This window comes from Callithrix jacchus, chromosome 7 (assembly GCF_049354715.1).
Source record: "Callithrix jacchus isolate 240 chromosome 7, calJac240_pri, whole genome shotgun sequence".
NCBI classification, from domain to species: Eukaryota; Metazoa; Chordata; class Mammalia; order Primates; family Cebidae; genus Callithrix; species Callithrix jacchus.
Genome location: NC_133508.1, coordinates 102,062,167 through 102,080,779, shown reverse-complemented (window position 1 = coordinate 102,080,779; position 18,613 = coordinate 102,062,167). Strand labels below are relative to the sequence as shown.

Genomic DNA, 18,613 nt, shown 5'->3' with positions numbered 1-18,613 from the left:
ATGGTGCTAGGGTGCTTTATGGCCTGTTCTGGGGAAGCTCTTGCCACACCTGGACTTGCCCCAAGTGAGGAGCCAAAAGGCTGCATTTCAGCATTCCAAGAGGCTGGTTATTCAGCTTGTGGACTTTCCAGGCTTCCCTTCTTTTCTATTCCTTTTTTCCCCACCTCCTGCCATTTTATTTTCCATCCGTATTGCCTTGTATGCAGAGGTCAGAGGGAAGCTGTAATTGAAAGATGTAATTCCACAGGGCTGAAGAAGGCACTTCTCTGCAGCTGTAGTAACACTCAGGGAGGAAGGAGATTGCCACTGAGTCACGGGTGGTAGGGTAGAAACATGAGACACTAGGAAAAAACCAAAAGAGAAGTTAGAATCACCTGAAATTACATTTACTCTGAGATTACTAAGATTTTTGACGTGTGCTTCCTGATTTCAACATGCAAATTTAGATACTATGTAGATTTTGAAAATATTTTATGGTTCATATTGTTTTATAAACTGCTTTTCTGTTCATCTGATTTTTTTTTATTGCTTGTCCTTCAAATGTCAATTAAAATATTGATCTTTATTGTTTTAATGACTTTGCAACAATTCATTTTTTTCAACAAATATTTACTGGATGTTTGTGTACTACTTGCCTCAGAACTTAAACTTGCTAAGGTGCTGGAGATACTGGAGTGAATAAGACAGACATGGCCTCTGCATGCATCAGATGCACATCAAGTTAGAAAACAAGCAAATCAAATGATATGTAGTTAATACAGAAGAATTACGGAAAGTGCTGTGAATGGAGAAGCTTGTGATACAGAATATGGAGTGGGGGGTTTGAATGGGAAGACCTAATTTAAATCACGTGATCAGAGAAGGTCTCTCTAGAGGTAACATTTATAATGAATCCTGAAGAATAAAAAGGAGTCTGCAATTCTGAGAGAGGGGTTGGGGGAGTATTTTCTTTAATGTAGACCACTACTGACCTTTTGGGCTGCGTGATGATTCTTTGCTGCGATGGCCTGCCCTGTGCATTGTAGGGTATTTAGCAGCACCCCCGCCCTCCACCTGGTAGATGCCAGTAACACTCTCCCTAGCAGTGACCAAAAATAACTTCATTGCCAACTCTCTCCTTAGCCTCAGTTGAAAAGAGCTGATGTGGAGGGAACAGAATGGCAGAAGGCCCTGAGGGCCAGGAGAGCTGAAAGGGGAGGCCATGTGGTTGCAGACCAGAGGAGGGTGGTGGGGAGTGAGTCTGGAGAGGCAGGGGGCACAGATTGCAGAGCCTTGTAGAAGCTGGCAAGGGGGTTATCTTTTTACCCTGAGTGTGGTGGGAAGCCATTTGGAAGCCTTCATTTTATGTATGTTTCAAGTCAATGATGATTCTTGTAATATGTGGAAAGTAGATTGTGGGGCCCAAGAGTACACTCCACACATGCAAGCCGAGAGTCTGCAGCAGTAGTCCTGGAGAGAAAATGCTGGTTTGGCCTAGTGTAGCGATAGTGGCAGTGGAGAAAAATGATTAGCTCTACTGTTCATCTTGAAGATAGACTTGATAGGATTTGCTGTTGAGTTGGATGTGGAAGCTGAGAGAATTTGAGGAATTAAAGATGATTACTAAGTTTCAGTTCTGGGTGATGGTTGATTTGATAATGGAGTCATTCCCCACACAGGGAAGGTCTTGGGGGAAGAGGCTGGGGAAGTGGCAGAAATCAGGAGTCCTTTGTCAGAGATGCCTGTGAAACTTACAAGTAGAGATTTCAAATAGAAAATTGAGTAATGAGACTGGACTCCAGAGGAAAAACTGTCATTTATTTAATGTAGCCACCTGTTCCTGGACATTTTCTGTTTTTCTCATTTTCCATATTATGCTGTTACTATATAGTCTGTTGTGAATAGCTGCATACATAGGTGTCTTGTACATGTTGTTTATTATTTCCTTAGAATATACTATTACATATGAGATCACACACACATAACACTGTATCTGTGTGTCAGAGTTATATCCCATTGTAGGGCTTTGGTTACTGATTGCACATTATCTCCATTCCATCTATGCCTTAGAACTGCCTTAGAGATAGTAGAGAAAGGAGACAGTGCACAGCCACAAGCAGATACTGTGTGGAAAGAAATAAAATGAACTGGCCATTTTCAGATTGTTCTTTTTGGATTCAGCTTCTCAGTTTTGTGTATCCATAGCTGAGATTTATTCTTTACCTTTCTTGGGAGCAGAGGTGTAAAGGAAGTGTGTGCCATACTTCACGAATAAGCATGGCATTAGATCTGACCTTCTGGAGGCTCAGGATTAATTGACTTGAGGTGGCTGTACAGTGAATGTTTACAGAAAACCACAGCCCAACAAGACAGTTTCAGGTTTTGTTTTACTCTTCACACATTATTGGCACAGATCGTTGTTCCTCAGAAGTTTGTGGAACTGATCAGTGACCTTTCCTCACCCGAGAGAAACAAGAAATCCCGTGGTGAAGAGAAACTGGAGCAGTGGGAACCCTCCAACCAAAAACCATTAATCTGAAGTTCTTCAGGGAAAGAGAACCTCTCACATATGCAGGAACACTTCTCCCAGGCTTTGTGCCTGCCCTGCTCCAAGCTGGAGAAAGGTTAGAGCTCACACCTTAGAGTTCTATGTACTTTAAGTTAGTTGATGAAGACCAAGTGTGGCGGTAGCACAGCATTGAACAGTGGTCCTGGTCAGGTCTAGATTCCATCTCAGCCTACCACTTGCTAAGCCCTTGGGCCCCCAGGGTACTCAGTTCTTCTCGATTTGGGGTTTTGTAACTACCTGACATTAGATACTCCTATTCATTAAATTTTTTTCTTCTCCTTAGAGTAGAATCTCCATGAGATCAGGAACATGGCTTAGTTTATTGCTGTATCCTTAGGTCCTAGAATAACATCTAGCCCATAATTAGTTCTCAGTAATTACCAAATGAAGGAGTGACTGAGTGGGGGCTGTTTACCATTCTGTGCTTTAGATTCCTCATCTGTTGGAGATAATGATGTTAACATCCACCTTGTGAGGTGTTATAAGGACTAAAGAAGGGAACCATGCACTGTCTGGCAGCTCTGAGGCTGTGTTTAGTCAGTGGGAGCCGGCACTGGCATTATCATTTTTACTCTGTACAAGGCCAGGCTGGGCACTGCTGGTTAGCCTTGTTTTGTTTTTTGTTTAAAGTTCCTTTTGGTTCTTAGAATTCTGTGCACTCCATCAGTGAGGGGGTATGTTTTGGTGATACATTTCACTACGGGAAACTTGAACGGCAGATATGGGAAAATGTACCTGTGGTGATGATGCACTGTGGAATGTTCCCTTTTCTCTAGAGCTACATCGGATGGAGGGAGAGCCTGGTCAACTCTGTAAACCCAGCTCCTAGACAAGGCCATCTCAGCACGTTTGTGGAATTAATGCATGACCAGAGCTCAGCCCAGTGTCACCGTCCCTTGCTCTGACGCAGTCCAGGCCTAGTACACAGTGTTTGTCAGCATCACTTTTATGATGAAGGGACTTCATATGTTTGTACTGTCCACCAGCATCTAGCATAGTGCTCAGTGTTTGTTAAATGAACATCTCCTGAGCCCCTTCATACTCAGCTTTGTTGAAAAAGTGCTTTGATGCTAGAGAAACTCAATCTGATTTGTCTCATTGCTGTGCTGCTTTTCTAGGCAGCACCTCCCTGTGTGGGGAGCCTTCCTCTTAAGATCAAAAACGGGTGGGCTCTCATGTTTTTTCTCCCTTTCGCTCGTAGGGACAGTATGATTTGGTGAAATGCCTGGCTCCCATTCGAGACCCCAAGACCGAGCAGGATGGGCATGATATTGAGAACGAGTGTCTGGGGATGGCTGTCCTGGCCATCTCGCACTATGCCATGATGAAGAAGATGCAGTTGCCAGAACTGCCCAAGGACATCAGGTAAAGCTTCTCTCTGGCTGAAGAATTGTTTGTCAGGATGGTGGTGTTTTTATATGTTCTTAAACATTTCAGCTCAATGACTGCTGGGGTTTGGCTGACCCTTGCTTTCTATGAAACCCAGATCTTATTTAGAATGTTTACTATGTGTACCATAATTATAATTGTGTCCTGATTTCGGATGTTGGCTGCTAATCTCAGAAATTTGTGCTTGGGTGAAATTTCTGGACTGAGGATGCCAATAAAATTAGTGACCCCCAGGCCTTCTCCATCCCTTCCTTGCCCAGGGTGGACACTGCCATCTATCACTGCATTTTTTTCCTTTTGTTTTGGATCCATCTTAAAATCCTTCTCAATACAGTTCTACAGGCAGCTACTCCCATCCCCAGCCTGAACTCTCAAGGTGTTGTAGTAGTTCACTACAGAACTGTTAATTCTAATGTGAGAATTGATCAACTACTATTAAATATCTTAAAGAAAACGGCATTTACTTTAAAATATCATTTGAGATGAAGTCTCAGTGAAGGAATATTTAATTTCTGCCCATCTGTGACATCTAATAGTTTTTTTCCCACCAGTGGGCTATTAGGATTGTCATAGATGAAGATGGTCTCATTTTGAAGAGGTGATTTTGTAGCTGTATTATTGTGATAGGCAGTGTACATCTTCTCATAAGGTTGCTGCTTGTTTCTCCTTGTGCTTGACCAGAGTCTAGAGCAGATCACAGCTCGCTCCTCAGTGATACAGGGACTGAGTCAATACATGCTGAACTGCTGCTTTCTCTTTTTTTCTGTGGCCTTCACTCTGGGTACCTCCTCTTTATTTTTTCATAAGCAAAATTTAAAAATGACAGCTTTTTTCTAATTCTCTTTATTATATTACATTAATCTAAAATAAAATTAGAACATTTGTTGAAAATAATCCCTAAACTTCATAATTTTCCACTGTTCTGAAGTCACTCCATGCAGTAGGGATGACCTCGGACCAGGTGCTGTCTCAGTCCTGGGAGTAACAAGCAGATCAGTCTCCACATTTGTTTGGCCCCAGTGGACTGCTTCTTTGTTTCATGGATATTCAGGTTCTTCTTAACATTGACTCTTGTTCTAGCAGTATATCAGCTTGTTCAGATTCTGTTGGTTATGGATACTTGCCCACTAGCACCTGGGTAGGTAACTAATCTTTCAGCTTACTTTTAATCTTTTAAATAATATATCTGATTCTTTTTTTTTTTGAGACAGAGTCTCACTCCGTCACCAGGCACCAGGCTGGAGTGCAGTGGCGTGACCTCAGCTCACTGCAACCTCCGCCTCCTGGATTCAAGCAATTCTCCTGCCTCAGCCTCCTAAGTAGCTGGGACTACAGGCACGCGCCACCACACCCAGCTAATTTTGTGTTTTTAGTAGAGATAGGGTTTCTCTTTGTTGGTCAGGCTGGTCTTGAACTGCCTACCTCAGGTGATCCACCCACCTTGGCCTCCCACAGTGCTGGGATTATAGGTGTGAGCCACCATACCTGGCCTTGCAGACCATTTTCTAACCGGTGTTCAATTCTAATAACTGTGTAGATGTGAGTACTAATGTGCACAGAATGGTGAAACTAGCAAGCAGCAATGTAGACAGCCTGCCTTGATGACCCAGAAAATTTGGCAGTACTTGTAGCAATTCCCATTTTAGAGAAATCTGTGGAGCATATGCTTTTCTTTTCTCTCCCAGTTTCTGTTCACCTCCATCTCCTTATGATAATTATCTCAGTGCCTATTCCATCTAATGTCCTCTGAGAGTAGATCTCCCTTTTCCATTTGGCAACATGTGGATTCATGGACTTAGATTTGTTTCTACACTGTTTTCTCCTAACCTGTACATGGAAAAGAGATGTATTTTCCTACTCTGTTTTAGCTACAAGCGATATATTCCAGAAACATTGAACAAGTCCATCAGACAGAGGAACCTTCTCACGAGGATGCGGATTAATAATGTTTTCAAGGATTTCCTCAAGGAATTTAACAACAAGACCATTTGTGACAGCAGCGTGTCCACGCATGACCTGAAGGTGAAATACCTGGCTACCTTGGAAACTTTGACAAAACATTACGGTGCTGAAATATTTGAGACCTCCATGTTACGGATTTCATCAGAAAATGAGATGAATTGGTTTTATTCAAATGACAGTGGAAATGTTCAGTACTATGAAGTGATGGTGACTGGGAATCTTGGAATCCAGTGGAGGCAGAAACCAAATGTAAGTGGCTGTGGGCAGTCATTCAAACAGCACATCCCGTGTCACATGGCGGATGTGCTTATCCTGCAGGAGTCATCTGTCTGCATGTCCGTCACTCCAATAGGCTGAATTTAGGCTAGAGACCATATATCATTCATCTTTCATTTCATCCCTGTAGCATAAAGTCTAAGTAAGTATTGAGCTATGTAGAGAAATATAACAATATATATAATATGTAGTACTATAATAATAACAGCAGACAGTTCCTGAGTGTTTACCATGTGCTAAGTACTTTTCTAAGCATTTTACAGGTATTAACTCATTTACTTCTAGAAATAAAAACCGTTTGAGGGAAGTATTGCCGTTGCCTCTATTTTACTGATGAATATAAACGGACACAGAGAAGTTAAGAAACTTGCCCAAGGTGATAACTAATAAGCATTTGCGCCAAGAATTGAACTTAGGCCTCTGGCTTTGTTAAATTGGCTAATTGATTTGGCTTTTTGGAAGCTTCTTTCTGAGATATTTTTTGGATGAGGAAATAGAGCAGAATGCCTTGAGTGGGTTTTAGACCCACATAGACCTGGTTCAAATCCTAGCTTCATGACTTACATGGCCTTAGGAGGGTTATCTCACCTTTATCAGCAGCAAATTATTCTTCTGTTAAATGGAGGTACTTCCTGTCTAACTCAGGGTTGTGAAGAAACTAAATGGCATTTAGCATAAAGCCTGGCAATATAATAAATGTCGAATAGATTATTATAGCTGTCATAATGATTATTAGTATAATTAATAATATTAAAGTACATGTGGGTGAACACAGTGGCTCACACCTGTAATCCCAGCATTTTGGGAGGCTGAGGCAGGCAGATCACTTGAGCCCAAGAGTTCTAGTCCAGCCTGGGCAAGATGGCAAAACCCTATCTTTACAAAAAACAGAAAAAATTAGCAGGGCTTGGTGGCACATGCCTTTGTTTCTAGTTACTTGGGAGGCTGAGGTGGGAGGATCACCTGAGCCTGGCGGGTCAAGGCTGCAGTGAGCCATGACCATGCCACTGCACTCCAGCTTGGGTGACAGCAAGACAATGTCTCAAAAAGTTAAATAAATAAATAAGACGTGAGACTCATTTTCTCCTCGTTTTATTCTTATGCTAAAGCAACAATGTGTGATACTTACTGAGGGCTTTCTATGTAGTAGGTATTATACCATGTTAGTTAACACTTATCTAATCTCAGAGAACCCGATGAAGATGTAAGCTCTCTATTTTATGAATAGGGAAAATGAGTCTCAAAGAGTTGATGAAACTAGTTAAGTAATTGGCAGAGACAGGAACTTAACCTAGATCTCTGGTCACCAGGGCTTATGCTATGCAAAATATTTACACTTGTGTAGATATGTATTATTCAATGTGTAGATTATTTCAAGCATGAGATTCATGTCTTCTCTTGAGAATCCTGACTTGAGTACTGTTGTGAAGTCAAGACGATTGGTAATAGAAGGAGAAAGCTCATGTTCAGCCCAGTTGCACTGGGAAGAGTGTGTTACCTGTCTGTGTCAGAGCATGTCTAGCGGTCTGGAAGTGAGGAGACCTGGATGTAGATGTATGTCTGGTGAGCAGTGATTTCCCTTTCTGAGTTTGCTTGCACATTGTGTATTATGTAGTGTTTAGACAGTGTGCTCATTAAGGCCTCTTCCAGATGTGAAAGTCCAGGATTCTCTGATATAACCCAGTTCTTTGGTCCTAAGTCTGCAGGTGCCAACTCCCCTAATCCTTCTGCAAGTCTGGATGAACTGGCTTTCTCCTCGTTGGGCCTAGGCCCTGCATAGGTTTGCCAGCAGCATTGACCTTTAACCAATAGAAAATGAAGAAGCCAACTTAACTCTGTCCCTTTTATGCATCTTATCAGGTTGTTTCTGTTGAAAAGGAAAAAAATAAACTGAAGCGGAAGAAGCTGGAAAGTAAACACAAGAAAGATGAGGAGAAAAACAAGGTCCGGGAAGAGTGGAGCAGTTTCTCTTACTTCCCTGAAATCACTCACATTGTGATAAAGGAGTCTCTGGTCAGCATCAACAAGCAGGACAACAAGAAAATGGTAAGTTCCTTCCAGAAGTTCTTCAGTCTGGATTTGGTGAAGAGAGGGAGAATTGCTGAGTTCCGTTCTGCAGCACATGATTTTCAGAGTTCCTGTCCCAAAGAGAAAATAGGATTTTCTCAATCAAGCCAAAAAGTTCCTATTTCCAGGGAAGGCATTATCAGTATTTTAGAGTTACACCAATACATTCCAGTGCCTTTCTTCGGTCTCAGAAATGTGAATCTGCCTTAGGATTTGCTGCCCTCCCAAAGATACCTCAACATCAATATTTAATTCACAAAGCTAGTAGATGTGACGGAAAAAACCAGCAAATGCATCAGTGTTTTATCTCAAGGGCTCTGGCACGGCCTCTCTGCTGAGCTGAAGTGCAACGCAGGAATTCCCGCTTTGGCCTCAGGCAAGCCTTGGCAGCAGTGGCAGTCCTCGATATGGTGTCAGGCACACCCCACACTGACACTAGGGCAGCGGAAGGGGTGTTCAATCTTACTTCCTCTTTTCTGGTATCACTTGAGGACATAATCTAGACAAGCAGGAAATGGCAACTCTGCCAAAATAAACATGTTTGTGTCAAGGGAAGTCACAGCCAACAACATACAGAGAGAGTGGCTGGTGAGACAGCGAGCGCTCTTGGGGGGAGTGGAGCCAACACCAGGAAAGGCCACGTTCTGCCAAACTGTGGCAAATACTGCATCACACCAATAACACTCAGTGCTGAGGAGAAGCCTGGTCATACAGTTTAGGGCAGACAGTCACTCTCATATTCAGAATGACTTGTCTTTCTGGCATAACTTCTGGAAAACAGTTTGGCAACCTGTTAACAGCTTGAAAATATTTTTGTATCCCCCAGTTTGGGAATCTAGAGAATGAAATGAATCTGTCTTCCAGAAACAATGTGAGAGGCAGTAGTGGTTTAGGAATAAGAATGTTCATTCCAGTAGTATTTAAATTGTCAAAATACTGAAAATAACTTAAATATACAATGATAGAATAGGAAAATAAATCACAATTTGCCTGAGTAGCAGAATATTACACAATCAGATTGTTGAATTTTTAAATGACCTGGGAAAAAGGTTAGGGTACAAAGCCAGATACAGAACTTTATCTATAGAATGATACCCATTTTGTTCAAAAAATCAATAGGTTTGCATGTGTGTACACATGCTCTTAGAAAAATAATCAAATATTAACAGCTATTTATTTATGGTGGCATTATGAGTGGTCTTAATTTTCTTATTCTCTCTCTCTCTCTCTTTTTTTTTTAACAAAAAACATGCATTATGAAGGCAGGCGTAGAAGAGCTCAGATAGATGTTAGTGGAAAGATGCAAAATGGGGGGAGAAAAGAAGTGCTGTTTATGGAGCACATCCTGGACATTAGGCCCCATGTTATTTGCTGTGCCTATATCTTGTCTGTCTTAGTCCTTATAAGAACCTTACAGGAAGGAACGTCAACTCTACTTCAAATGAGGAATCTGAGACTAATCAAGAGGCATGGCATCTTGCACAGGGTCACTCACGAGAAAGTGGCAGGCACTTGCCCAGCTCTGTCTGGCTCCCGCCTGTGCTTTTTGCCTATGTTGCTTTGGCTTCTAAGACATTATCATCCCCCAGAGACCCTGAAGGGAGTGAGGGAGAGGCGGACGTGTTCGTGATCTGCTCTTGAGTATGGTGCATGCCTGGTGCACGTTTTATGAGCCTGCCCCATCCTGTCCTGGCTGACACAGTTAAGTCCAGCACCAACACAAGTTGGTGCACCCATCATCTAAGTCAGAGCTCCCCCTGGCCAGATGAGTCAGTGGCTCTATGCCAAGCTACAGTGCTGTGGAGGGAGGAGGAGGAAGGCAGGAAGAAAGAAATACCTGAAATCTCCATTAGTTTGTTTTTCTTTACCATGCTGGCCCTTACCATGTGTCAGATACTTCCCATTCTGAGCACTTCACAAATATCACCTCTTTTGATTTTCATATCAACTCCACGGGTGAGTATGTTAGGGGGAAACTAAGGCATAAAGAGGTTAAGTAACCTGTCCGAGGTCACACAGCTGTATAGTTAAAACATTTGAAATTGCTAATATTTGACCATTTTGACCTACAAAAATGGTGATTCCATATGCATAGCCCTAATAGCAGGTGGAGATGCTGCGATTTGAACCCAGAGCATCTGGCTCCAGAGCCTGAGGGTTGGCCACTGCTCCATGCTGCCTGTTTAGTATCTCATGCCCTCATTGTCCCTTCCCAGCCATGGGATTTCCAAGCCCTTTATCAGGCAGTACCTTGAAGAAACCCTGATACCAGCGTGTTGTCAAGTCAGACCTTGATGTATCACTTCTCTCTCATCTCCTTGGCATCCCCCATTTCTATTTAGTCTTTTGCTCTCAGGAAACCTAAGTGTAAACGTGGTCTTGATTATCACGTGGCTGGCTGAGGGGCTGCCCAAGCCAGCCTGCTCCTAGTTCTAGAGCATCTTGAATTTGCCCTTTAGGGATATCCACAGGCGGGCACCTGTTCACACCCACAAGGCAGTGTGCTCAGTGTGGTTTCTTTCCTGAGGTGCCATTCCTGTGGTGGGCCTGCCCTCTCCAGGTCCTTGCTCATAGCCCCAGGCCATGCTTCCTTGACATCACAGCTGCATCAGGCCCCTGACCTCCCCCCTGCCGAGGCTCATCTCGTCCTGCTCCCTTTTCCCTTCACTGTACTCTTGTGTCTGCCACCTGCCTCTCCTTTCTACAGGGCTACAAAAGAGTCACTTTGCCCTTTTCTGAAGCCTCAGGTGCTTTTTAATATTTTTTGTGAGTCAAAGCTCCAAATTATGGCTTTTGTATACCTTCCCTTGCAAGGAAATGTTCTTGATTGACCTCATAGATCCTGTCAAATGGGCAGTCTCTTCAGGGATCAATGATCAAGACAGAAATACCTCATATCTATACCACAGGTGTTTTTCGGAACACCTTCCTTGATGGAAATCCCCTCCCTCCTCTTCTCTAATGTGCCTTTGCCTCTTCTCACCCTGAGTAGGATGCTCTGCTTCCTCCAACTCTCAGAGCTCCCGGGGCTTAATCTGGCATCCTCCTCACTGGGCCTGAGATTGTTCATTCCTAGATTAAAATCCAGGTATTTCACCTTCTAGAGCAAGTCTGCTAAGAGATGAAGCATGGTGCCTCTGTTCCTTTTGTCCCAAGCAGGAATAATGCTGACTCAGCCACTCATTGTTTAATGCCAAGATCAGGGTGCACGCTTTGCCCCTTCCTACCTCCCCTGTTATGCCTCTGCCACCTTGATTCAGGCTTCTTCTCAAATGGGCAGTCTCTTCAGGGATCAATGATCAAGACAGAAATACCTCATATCTATACCACAGGTGTTTTTCGGAACACCTTCCTTGATGGAAATCCCCTCCCTCCTCTTCTCTAATGTGCCTTTGCCTCTTCTCACCCTGAGTAGGATGCTCTGCTTCCTCCAACTCTCAGAGCTCCCGGGGCTTAATCTGGCATCCTCCTCACTGGGCCTGAGATTGTTCATTCCTAGATTAAAATCCAGGTATTTCACCTTCTAGAGCAAGTCTGCTAAGAGATGAAGCATGGTGCCTCTGTTCCTTTTGTCCCAAGCAGGAATAATGCTGACTCAGCCACTCATTGTTTAATGCCAAGATCAGGGTGCACGCTTTGCCCCTTCCTACCTCCCCTGTTATGCCTCTGCCACCTTGATTCAGGCTTCTTCTCCCATCTCAACCCAAGGGACAGCTTCTCTGCAGGTCTCCCTGCCTGCCACAACCTCCCCCATCATGCCTCACCCCCAGAAAACACACACACACACACACACCCTCCCTTATCTGATAGTTTGAGATAATAGATGGGAAAATGTGTTGAACAGTAAAAGTCCTATGTAAATGCAAGGGGGATCAGGCATGGTGGCTCACACTTGTAATCCCAGCACTTTGGGAGGCTGAGGTGGGTGGATCACTTGAGGTCAGGAGTTCAAGACCAGCCTCGCCAATGTGGTGAAACCCCTTATCTACTGAAAATACAAAAACAGCCAGGTGTGTTGGCGGGTGCCTGTAATCCCAGCTACTCAGGAGGTAGCTGTGTGTGTGCGTGTGCTGCATGCTTGCGTGCGTGCGCGTGTGTGTGTGTGGTGGTTGAGGCAGGAAAATCACTTGGACCCAGGAGGTGGAGGTTGCAGTGAGCCAAGATCCACTGCACTCCAGCCTGGGTGACAGGGTAAAAGTCAATCTCAAAAAAAAAATAAATGGAAGGGATATATTTAATATCAATGAAAAGGTTTTCCCTTTGGAGTTCCCGTTGTGTTTAAAAATCTTCTCACTGTGTACCTCCCTATAGAGTTAGCTGCTTAAGCTGATAGAGACATGCTGTAACCATGGGGATTTCTTTCCTCTCAACAGGAACTGAAGCTCTCTTCCCATGAGGAGGCCTTGTCCTTTGTGTCCCTGGTAGACGGCTACTTCCGGCTCACAGCAGACGCCCATCATTACCTCTGCACTGATGTGGCCCCCCCGTTGATTGTCCACAACATACAAAATGGCTGTCACGGTCCAATCTGGTTGGTCCTAGAACCTTTTCAGTTGCCTATGGTGTGCAGCAAGCCCACGTTTTAGTTATGGGGCATGTCGTCCATTGGTTAGGTTGGGCCAGTTGACCATGCTGCCTGGAGCTTGTTGGCTGTCTTCCTTTCCTCCCTGCTGTCCAAGCTCTGGTCAGGCCTTCCTATCATCTCCTGTCATGCTCCTTGCAGTAGCCCCTCAATGATGCTTCTGTACTTGGATCTCTCCTTATAGTTTAACCCCCTCACCTCTCCATAGCTGATCAAGAATTACTACACTTTCTGATTTCTTGCAGTGTCAAATAATGTGGGCAATTCAAGACACACTGAACACAGCTGGGCGTGCTGCCACGTGCCTGTAGTTTCGGCTACTTGAGAGGCTGAGGTGAAGAGGATCACTTGAGCCCGGGAGTTCGAGTCTAGCCTGGGCAACATAGCAAGATCCCATCTCTAAAAGCTATAAAAGAAGAAAAAGAAAGAAAGATCGGATGAAGATCTAAGCATCAGTCAGTGTAGTAAATAGAATCATCAGTCAGTTTGTCCTGAGGTGCCAGGGGAACAGTGGGGACCATGAGGATGATATAGCCTTAAGGCCAGAAGTGGCTATGTGGGGTGTCTTTTTCCACCTGCACCTCAGAACTGGCAGCCTGTGCTCAAATACCTCAGGCGATGGGCACTTTATGAGGCAGTCCATGGATTCGAGCTCCAACAGTGAGAGATGTGCATACCTTTCTGATATGGAGCTATGGTAGTTAGCTTCTCTGTAACTTCTGCCTGTTCACTTGAATTCTGCCTTTTGAGACAACAGGGATTCTGTTGACTTTCTCTTAGATATGACAGCCCTTCAGGCAAAGGAAAACAGCTGCTGTGTCTCTTCTGAGCTTCTCTTTCCAGACCACAGAATATATGGGGAAGCTTCTCTTCTGTCACCTTCCACATGACATGCTTCTCACCTTTTTCCCTCTTCTGGCTACCTTGTGGGCAGGTAGCTTAGTAGGCACGTGGCCCTGGCTTTGAGAGGCTCACAGAATTGTAGGGAAACAGACACATAAAGAATGGCAGAGCAAGGGATTGAGCATTTGAAAAGCATCTCCCTCCAGTGTCCTAGCCATGATGCTTCAGGGCCCTGGCACTCGCTCTTCCCTTGGCCCGGAATGCCCTTCCTCCAGAATCTGCACAGCCTCCACTTCCTTCAGGCACTGGTCAGACAACACCTTATCCGTGAAGTCGTCCCTGACCGTCACCTTATATAAAAATCATAGCTCTTTCCCTTCTCTATCCCTTACGTTTTGGCTGCTGCACTCTGCCTTATTTTTCTTCAGTGGCAGTCGTTACTTCCTGAGATACTGTATTTATTTGCATAACATAACATTTGTTCCTGGTATGACTGCCCTCACCTCCCAGAATATGAGCTTCCCAAAGACTGGGGCTGCATTGCTCCCTGCTTTCTTAGCACACGCAGGGCCTGGCACATTGTAGGCCTTCAGCGAGTATTTGTTGAATGAATGGATATTTCATGTTTGGTGGGATACTGACATTCATTGCTTAAGGAGCCTGCTCAAAAAGTAGGTAGCATTCAAATCTGACGAAACTTTGAAGAATCAATGATGGCTTGCCAGGCCTTAAAGTGGGGAAAGGGCACCCAGATGAGAAGCCAGCACATGCAAAGGCATGGCGCAGTTGGAGAGTACATAATGTCTCTGTCTCTCTAAAACACATGATCCATGGCAGCCTTCTCTCACCACCACTTAACGTGCAGCACTCACCAGGTGCTAGTAACCTCATGCAGGGATGTATTCAGCCAGTGTTCACTGCCCTTTACATGCCAGGACTCACTGGTCCTGGGGATACAAAGAAATGCAAGACAGGCCTGTTCCTACTAACATCTGTCCAAGCCTCCCTGATGTATTCACTCAGTGTGAACCTATGGGTATACAACAATAAACAACACAGCCTCCAGTTCCCACCCCCGTGAGGCTTGTGCTCCCTCTGGGCTGGCTGGGGATGGAGGGGAGGTATAGCAGCTCCTCATCACCAGCCTCCAGGGAGGTTCTGTCTCGAGCTAGAGACGATGTCTATGGGGACTTTGGGGACAAGCAGGGCTCATTGCCTTGGGCAGGAGCCTGAGTCTTCTTCTCAACCTTGGAGACTCCATCAGACCTGAGGCCACTCGGTATTTCCACTTCACTCATAGATGGCATCAGAGAGGACTTTAGGAGCCCAGGCAGATAGTGTGATGGGCTGTTAAGACTTGAGGCAGCTTGGGATAGCTCAGGGGTTCATTGTGCTGTTTGGTATGAGCTCTTTCTCCCTTTGCCTCCTTCTAGTACAGAATACGCCATCAATAAATTGCGGCAAGAAGGAAGTGAGGAGGGGATGTATGTGCTGAGATGGAGCTGCACGGACTTTGACAACATCCTCATGACCGTCACCTGCTTTGAGAAGTCTGAGGTCAGTCAGGACCCTGGCTTGGGCCAAGCCATACAGCCATGGGGTGTCCAGTGTAGCTTTGTCAGGAGCTGCTGCAGACAGAGCCACCCTTGGCAGGGTGGAGTTAAAAAGCCTGGGTCCCTGAGAAGATCCCTGGGAACTCAGGCAAGGGCGCCTGCTCTCAAAAGGAGAAGGCTTCCAGCAGCCAGACCCCTACATCCTTCCCCATAGGGCCCTTTCCTTCTTCCTTCATGGGACCCATGGCGGGGGTCCACCATGGCAGGTGGAATATGACCAGAAAACCAATTCACACTCAACACTTGGAAAGTATAGTCTAATTATTTAGAGTGGTTTATTTAGATTCAGTGCCAACATCACCTCAGACCCAGAGCTATGCCTGTCTACAGCATTCACTGGTACGAACCAGCGCCCAAATGCCACTTCATCCACATGGCCCAACACAGTTTTTTCCAAATGGTGGCTTCAGGCACTTTAGCAGACAAATTGCCACTTCATGTTACGACAACAAATAGAAATGTCTGTTAGTGATTGAAGCATAGCTGAAGCTGGAGACAATGCGAGAGACATTCTGAGGGCTAAGATATTTGCCAGAATTACTACTGACTTTGCCTCACTAGACCACAAATGCCTTTGTTATTCATGTAATTAAAAAAAAAAGTGGAATATTTTAAAAGACAGTTTTACACAACACTTTACATTAATACACTTTAATCTGTACGAGTCAGGCTCTACAGGCACTGGGAGACCTGGGGCACGGAGGGCAGACGCAGGAAGGACAAGCTCAGTGGCAAACCCCTGGGGCTGGACTCAGTCAAGAGTGGGAGGAGAAAATGGCAGAAGGAACCAGTGCTGCCAGGTATCCTGGGTGAGGCAGTGCAGGAACACCACCACCTGCCTGGGCTCTTCCTGAACAGCTGGGCCTCGGGGCTCCATGGCTCAGAGCTGGTTGGGCTCATTGCCTTCCCGGGATGCTTGCCTTCTCTTCATCAGTCATTGGAGGAAGCTTAATATGTTTACGATGGTGGGGTGCATGAGACAGCCCAGCCTCCTCCTGAAGTGAAATTGGTCTGTGCAGTAACAAGGGTGTCTGTGACTGTGTAATATGGCCTACCTCATGTCACATCACCCAGAAAACACAGCAGAAATGATTACTCCCACCACTCACTGTGGCCCACCAGACCCTGTGCTAAGCATCATACCTACTTGTGCTTGCTTAAGCCTTGTTACATAGATGATATTATCCCATTGTACAGATGAAGTAACAGATTTTGAATATCATGTCCTGGTTTACACCTTAAGTATGTCTTTCTGGCCCTCATTCTTTATCACTAAAATATTTTAGTTTGTACAAAAAGAGCCCATGAGGGAAAACTGCTTATACCTCCTATCTGTGGTACCACAGTGTCCCAAATGTGGATCAGACACTGAACACCACCTCCCAATATGGTTCTCCTCAAGTAGACACATGGCCCAGAAAAGCTCAGTTTGAGAGTGATCCTTGATTAATTTGGCCATCATGATTATTACCTGCTGCATAATATTTGCCGGACTTTAGAAAGTGCTTACTAAGTTTTTCAACACACCATGTTACATAATTATAGCGACAATCGTATGAGGTTATTTTTATGAACTTTTTCTTCCAGGTAAAAAACTAAGTGGGTCGGGCGCGGTGGCTCAAGCCTGTAATCCCAGCACTTTGGGAGGCTGAGGCGGGTGGATCACGAGGTCGAGAGATCGAGACCATCCTGGTCAACATGGTGAAACCCTGTCTCTACTAAAAATATAAAAAAAATTAGCTGGGCATGGTGGCGTGTGCCTGTAATCCCAGCTACTCGGGAGGCTGAGGCAGAGAATTGCCTGAACCCAGGAGGCGGAGGTTGCGGTGAGCCGAGATCGCGCCATTGCACTCCAGCCTGGGTAACAAGAGCAAAACTCTGTCTCAAAAAAAAAACACAACAACAAAAAAAACAAAACTAAGTGACGCTTTTGTAGAAGTAGCTACTGCATCTGCTGTAATATGAACTCCCTTTTATCAGTGCCTTCTCCTTGACCTGGTTTTACTATTTAGTTGTTGGTTGGTTTATTTATTGATAATAAACTTTATCTTTGAATAACCTTAGACTCACAGAAACATTACAGAGATGGTGCAGAAATTCTCTATACTCTGCATGCAGCTTCCCTAAATGTTACTGTCTTCCATACCCATGCCTGACCCCATTTTAAACATGTAATTTCTGGTCATTTCCTGAATGGCAGGTGCAGGGTGCCCAGAAGCAGTTCAAGAACTTTCAGATCGAGGTGCACAAGGGCCGCTACAGCCTGCACGGTTCGGACCGCAGCTTCCCCAGCTTGGGCGACCTCATGAGCCACCTCAAGAAACAGATCCTGCGCACGGATAATATCAGCTTCATGCTGAAACGCTGCTGCCAGCCCAAGCCCCGAGGTTTGTCTCCCTGTGGCAGAGCTAGGCTGTATTTCATCAGTGATGTGCCGAGACCCAGACTGACCAAAACACGATGGGTGGCTTAACCAGAGTGGTCCCTTCCCACAGTTTCTAGGTGGTGTTTTTCATTGAGTTTTATGACAGTTCTGTGTCCAACTCACATCCAATCCCTTGAGTGTCAGCATTTTCTATAGAAGAGGCATATACCTTTCTCAGCATCTCATTAGGCTGCTGAAAGAGGCATGCTCAGCATTAGTAAGCAGAAAATGACTTTCTTTCTTGAGAGGTCGCCTGTCACTGGTTTATTTATCTGAGAGATATTCCTGGCACATCTTTTGTGGGCCAAGAACTATATTAGATGCAAAGAATCAGAAAGTATAAGACTCAGTCCCTGCTCTCTGGGGATTTCTAGTCTAATGCAGATGTTACAGGTAAATGAGGCCATTGTAGTTTCTGATGGACGTTTTAACCAACACGTAGAAATCATATTCTGGAGTCAAACAGAAAGGGATGGTCAAAATCCCTGAGTTCCATGGCACAGGAGGCTGCATGGAGGAGGCAGCTCTTGAGCTGAGTGTGGGAGGATAAGTGGGAGGTTGCCAGTGCAGTCAGGGCATCCTGGCACGTGCAAACAGAGGCACAGGCAGGGCTGCCATGAAGGTGGAAGGGAGGGGCAGCTGAGGCTAAGCTTAGGGTATGGAGCCCTTGGGTGCTGTGCCATGGAGCTGGGTTTTTATCCTGCAGGCCACAGGGGCCAGGGAGGATCAGGCTGTAAAATGGATCCAAGGGTAAGCCACTCAGCTGCTCCTTTTTAAGCCTCATGAGCAGTGTCACTGATGTTCTGCAGGTAGATTTGTCTCTTAGAATGTGAGGACTAGAAGGACACCTAGAGGTCACACAGTCAACTGTCTGATTTTATAGATGAGAAAATTGAGGCCCAGAAGAG

The 18,613-nt window shown here is 45.0% G+C and overlaps 1 protein-coding gene across 5 annotated transcripts in view; it reads left to right on the top strand.

The window, feature by feature from the left end:
• JAK1 (Janus kinase 1) overlaps positions 1-18,613 on the top strand; it is a 255,358-nt gene that overhangs the window by 215,344 nt on the left and 21,401 nt on the right. For all 5 annotated transcript variants that reach the window (XM_035251738.3, XM_009001399.5, XM_035251735.3 and 2 more), the window contains 6 exons: positions 3,750-3,913; positions 5,806-6,148; positions 8,036-8,221; positions 12,616-12,773; positions 15,101-15,224; positions 17,481-17,667. In XM_035251738.3, coding sequence (XP_035107629.1) covers positions 3,750-3,913; positions 5,806-6,148; positions 8,036-8,221; positions 12,616-12,773; positions 15,101-15,224; positions 17,481-17,667 — 1,162 coding nt within the window. The remainder of the gene's footprint in view (positions 1-3,749; positions 3,914-5,805; positions 6,149-8,035; positions 8,222-12,615; positions 12,774-15,100; positions 15,225-17,480; positions 17,668-18,613) is intronic.